This window comes from Schistosoma haematobium, chromosome 1, assembly GCF_000699445.3.
Source record: "Schistosoma haematobium chromosome 1, whole genome shotgun sequence".
NCBI classification, from domain to species: domain Eukaryota; kingdom Metazoa; phylum Platyhelminthes; class Trematoda; order Strigeidida; family Schistosomatidae; genus Schistosoma; species Schistosoma haematobium.
The window spans coordinates 13649371-13655370 of NC_067196.1; the positions used below are offsets into that span (position 1 = coordinate 13649371).

At 35.4% G+C, this 6000-nt stretch overlaps 1 protein-coding gene across 1 annotated transcript in view; it reads left to right on the forward strand.

Moving 5' to 3' along the window:
• Window positions 1–4928, forward strand: part of CCBL2_2 (Kynurenine--oxoglutarate transaminase 3) — a 29403-nt gene extending 24475 nt beyond the window's left edge. Inside the window, exon 11 of the mRNA XM_051218392.1 lies at window positions 4674–4928. Within this exon, the coding sequence (XP_051073189.1) occupies window positions 4674–4721 (48 nt within the window). The 3' untranslated portion in view covers window positions 4722–4928. The remainder of the gene's footprint in view (window positions 1–4673) is intronic.
• Window positions 4929–6000: the final 1072 nt, after the last annotated feature.

Here is a 6000-nt window from a genome sequence, read left to right on the forward strand (position 1 = left end):
GGCACGAGAATCATTCAAAAGGATTTAATTCTTACAAAGAACGACTAACACCCGAAGCCCTACACATATGGGCTAATTCAAACAATATTAATAGGAGAGATGGAATACAACTAGCTGTCCCTTGGCAACTAATAATTAATAAGTAAACCTGATCTCCTTATTTCAATTCGATATATCTATGTCATAGTAACTAATTGATAGATAATACGTTCAACGATTCAAATCCGTTATCTTATCTGAATATGTTAAACAATTGACTGGAACATTAAAAATATCACACACTTTCAATTACATATACATTCCTCTTTGAATTCAGTCTTTTATTTTGTTTACTTATCTTATTTATTTATCTTCATTTAATGCAGGCTGTGGCATTTGTAATTCATTTCATATATAAAAATGATATGTTTTCTTAATATACACAGACCGCAGTCAATATTTAGTTGATTGAAATTTCTTCTCACATCACTTGCGTATAAACACATTCTGTTGTCTTAACACTTTTTGGTTCCATAACACATACCTTGTCCTTATGAGTACAAAAACAATTTGTCATAACCTAGGATAACACGACAATTTTTTCTTATTCTTTCCCTTGATTATTTTCAAATGAACTTTTATTTGGTTGACCTTTATTATTATTTTTCATATTATTTTTCATATAAACATGTCTCTTACACATTAATGCAAATACCTATTTATAAAAAATCCTTCACGTTGATTGGATGATTTATTCAGTATACAGTAAACCGAAGAACCATGTACCTATTTATATTCGATAATTTTGTTGTTTGATTATATTTTCCTTGAAAAAGCTTGGACCAGATTGCCAGGCGAAACGTTGGATTTACTTAAAATTCATTCGCTGAGATTTTACAAATATATTCTTCTTTTTAATTTTCACATATAATGAATTCTCTTTACTCGGAGCCCAATTTCTGTCAAGCTATTCGTTCTAGTCTTGGCGAATATTTGTATGTAGAAATACTTTAGTTTAGAAAGAAAATTGACTACTGAAGGTTAGCAAATAGTATAAAGCGTTTAACAGAAAATGTGTTGGATTGGGAGAGAATGAAGGCTGGTAACGCATATTGTCTTCACGATAGGCGATAATATGGGGGTTGTAAACATCATTTCAATATTGGCCCTCAGTTGATGTTTATTCCTCAGGCTAAAGTAATTCTCTTTGAATAAGTGTTCGACGAGTATTTTCTTTTGTAAGGGAGTTGTATGTCACTAGACTTTTATTTGTAAACTCTCAGTCAGTCAGCAACAACGTAGAACTTCGTACGTACGTACATCAGTTCGAGTTGCCACACCACATTAGCACGGAGATACAATTGTCAATTCAAATCCCGTAGTGGTAGAGGTAGTAAGAGTATAAGCAGTAATTGGAAAGATTAGGGTCTGAAGATGTTATTCACGGAGTATAGGCCAGTGAAATAAATTTGGAAAGAGAAGAAAATGGATATAAATCCATAAGATTAGAATTTGGGAGAACACAAAGAGTGGATGCACATGCACCGTCGCGAACGATTTTGAGACATGTCATCCAAGGTCTCTTTACCATCTGTTACTATCGTCTCGCTGATCCCAACCAGGTAGTCTACACCTCCCAACATGGCTCAATTCACTTGTCAGTGACTTCATGGATTTGTGCCATGTTTTGGTCTGGCCGCATCTAGCTTTCTTCAAACCTACTTCTACACCATAAAACATCGCTCATTGGGGCAGTCGGTGGTTGGGCATACGTAACACATGTCCCAGTCATCTCGACTGATGAAGTTTCACTACTTCATCAACTGCTTTGCTATCCTTTCCTGGTACCTTTTTCCTAAGAACTGCAATACTTACTCGGTGGTTCCAGGATATACGACCAATGCTTCGAAGACGCCTTTGATCGAATACTAATAACCTACGAATATCCTCTACTCTTACCGGCCATATTTCACAGCGATAAAGTAGGACGGAACGGACTGCTTCGCAGTAAACACGTCCTTTGGTTGATAGACGGATATCTCGCCTACGCCATAAATGACGCAAGTTGGCAAACGCTGATCGAGCCTTCTGTATCCGTGCTGAGATTTCGTCACACACCAGACCACAAGGGTTAATGAGACCCCTCAGTTCACTCCCTATCATTAGTTCGGGTGTCGATGCAACCCTATCCTGAAGTAACGTTTTGCATTTCGAAGGTGAGAATCGCATGCCGAACATGCTTACATTGTTGCTTAGAGTGGTCAGAAGACTCTGCATTTTGTCAGCGTCTTCACCAAATAGAACTATGTCATCGACATATTCAAAATCAACAGCTAAATCTCGGTAGAAGTTCAACTCCTGGAAATTTAGATGAAGAAAGTGTTATCTCTAAAAGCACGTCAACGACAAAGTTAAACAATAATGAAGAGAATGTACAGCCCTGATGAACACCATTTTGAGGTAATCAATTCTGATGACAGTTCGCCATAGGCTCTCACTCGACCAGTTGTGTACAAGTAGAGAGCCTTTACAAGGTTAATGTCATTCTTTGGTACTCCTTATGTAGTGAACAGAACACCAGCGGGTACAATCGAATGTATTTGACATGAAATTACAGAGCTCTTCACGAGCTTTAGTTAGGCGTCGAAGTATTATTGAAGTTAATATTTTAGACACTATATTAGTCAAAATGATTCCTCTGTGTTTGTCACAAGAAGACTTTTGTCCTTTTTTATGGACTGGCACAGTGATTGAGACCAGTCAGATAGGATTACGTCCAGTTCCCAGATTCTACCTAAGACCTCAGTCAATCTCACTGCTAATACTGGACTGCCATCCTTGAAAATCTCGGGAAACTTGCAACAGACGGTCGCCATTATTTGTTCTTTAAGTCACCACACCATAAGACCCACTCAGGTGTCTTTCCTTTTCTCTTAGTTTACCTACTTGAGCATTAACGTCACCAGCCACTATTACTACATCAGAGCGCCTAATTTTTTAGAGGTCAGAAAGATTTCTGTAAAACTCATCTTTTATTTCGTCTGAGCTGCAGTCAGTGAGAGAGTAGGCCACAGGAGGTGGCATCAGGGCTTCTAGATACATGAATAGTGAATCGAGATGATTCTTTATTTTGATATGAAGTCAAATGAATGGCACGACTCGGATCCTGTATGCGCGTTTTGGATACGCAGCATACATCGATGGCACGAGATTCTAAAGTCCTAGCTAAATAAGTCTGTTGTCCTATTTGGCACAGTGTTCAGACGTTTAAAGCTCTTACATGAACCTGAGAAAGAATTTGAATTAGTATTGGTCTTAACGACCTGGAAGCGTGACCACAGAGCCCAAGGGACAACTGATTGAGGCCGGTCACTCACGGTCTTTCTTTGGGATTTTTTAACGTGTTAGCTCTGTTATTCAAAAGACCTTATTTTTGGAGACGGAAATCCGTGAGGTGTGATATTTTTAGGGTCGGTCTTTTCTAACCCCTTCCTTCCTTGTGTGAAGGCAGCATCGCTGCAAATGCTGGTTGTCCGAGGGAAATACCTTACTGCTGTCACACCCCTCTACAGTTGGCGGTATGACTTCGCCCTCAGACATTGAGTTGCTGCTTTTAGTCTTGCCGTTCTCCAAGCAACTTGCCTGGCATGGTAGAACCTACAGGAACATATGTTTTAGCCAATATAGCTGGGTTGCGTCATCAAGATAGGTAAGCCCGAACACCACGTCAATGTAGCAGCTACTGTCGGGTTATTCGTTAACTGGAATTATTTATCCTTTATAAACCTACAAATGACCTATTCACATTGTATTCACACAAACTTACTTACATATACATGTCTGAAAATATATCACATTTAGAATAAACATTAGTCTGAATAATCTTTACATATAGCTATTCCAATTTAAAAATGGCGTTACTTTTTCAAGGATAACCCATAATAGTTATACGATGAAAGAATTGTCTGTCTGATAATCTTGTTCCTCATTATAAAATTTAGTCATCAATCAAATGTAAGTATTAATTAAAAGACTTCTCAAATACACAGTGAATACTTACAATGAAATACTAATGTTAACGCCTAATAGATATCTTAACCATGAATGAACGTATAAATATCATATCAAAATAAAACTCAATAGTGAGTGAAAAGATATATTGTCTAAACCTTTCTCTTCAGAATAGTTGTTTGCAATGACATGAGTGGATTGATAATAATAAATTGTTTCCAAATTCAAACATTTCGTTAAAAGTAGAGTTTTTCTATTCTCTCCGTTATTAATGTCTACGTTTTTAATGGTCGTCATTATTGATGTATCCTTTCTTTAATCGGGACCTTTTTAATGGATACTAATTTTTGATTGTTACGTTATAAACTGCAAAATGTATTAAATATTGGGACAATTGAATCTACTTGGTCTATTTTAACTAACTGATGAAATCCATGGAACATTATTTTAGTAAATCCGCAGTACGTTCGAATCTGAAACTAAATTACTTAAAGCGAATTTTCTAAGCATTAGGCCTCTATTCTCACTGTATACAAGTTAATAACTAAGTCATCCACGTTTGGTGATCAATAAATCACTCTATTTATTGAGTATCATTTGTAATTGTTTGTGTAATTGTCTGTTCTTTGGAAAATGTTTAGCTATTGATATTTTTGGTTTTTTTCCTGTTATGACTTTTTCAGGAGGATTCAACATTGAATTCGGCATATGAAATTTTGAAGACATGGTAATTGATTTAATGGCAAAATATTACTCCTGGATCGTGTTGGATTTGTATTCACAATCTTTTGGTTTATTTTGACTTATTCTGCCTACTACTGACTTGATTGGGTTTTTTTTCTATAGAGGATCATTTCAAATCCGGTGCTGAAATAATTACAACTTCGTACATTACGTAATAATAATGTCTATTTTCATATAGAATAAATTTGTGTTTGTAACTATAAATTATTCTAAAAATTATTGGACAATACACATCAATTTATCGGGAGATAAGGAAAGTGATATAGAATAGAGAGGTAATATTTTAAAAAAAAAAGGGTGGTACATTATTTACAAAGTGTGAAATCTTGATATTTTGATGTTCAGCACAAGCTTTAATACAGCTGGTTGTGTTGTGTAAGTTCATAAGGGTAACTAGTACACAACACTTGACCAACTAACAGAGGTAGAAATCAGAAAACTTGACAACTAAAGTAGACCAAGCTAAATTAAATAAAGTGGTATAACTCCGTATACATACTAACGAAAATATGATTTTCGAACAGATAAAAATTTAGCGAACTAATTAGAAAAACGCCTAAGGTCATTGGGAAAACTGAATTAGGGAAAATAGTACTGTAGTGGGGATAACCAATTTATCAGTTAATACAAAATTACAGAATGTCTTCATAAAATACGAAAACCATAGATTAAATACTTCACTTGCACATCTTCCATCAGTTGTCCTTTACATTCTTCTTGATTCTTCCAATTCTCGATTCCTTTGTCTTTTCCTTCTTGTTTTTTTTTCAGTTCAATCTTCTCAACCTTTTGCTTTCAGGTATTCCACTTCTAATTGGTGTTGCATAATACTTTCGTCTGTCGACATAAATATTGTGGTAAATTGTTCCAGACTTGTGAAAACTCACTTATAAAGTAATTCATATAGAGAATAGATTTAGAAATAAACATCTCCTTAGTCAGTTAATGTTAAGCGCTCCAATAAACAGGAAGTAGGAGGCCATAATCCTAGATAGCAAAACACAGTCGAAATAGGTCATTAGATTGACCTTAAAACAACTTTTAAAGTATAGTGTAGAAATTGTCAAGGACTGATTCTTAAGTTTGTAAAAGCCTTGAATATTAGGGAACTCAACCCTCTATCGTATACCAATTTGCTTTAACCTTGTTTCTACCCTGCTAATCTTTCATCCATTTGTTATGATAACTTATTTTTCTCAATATTATGTTAATTTTCCCTTTTTTGTTTCGGATTATCGCTTATTTTGTTAATCCTTTATTCTTTCG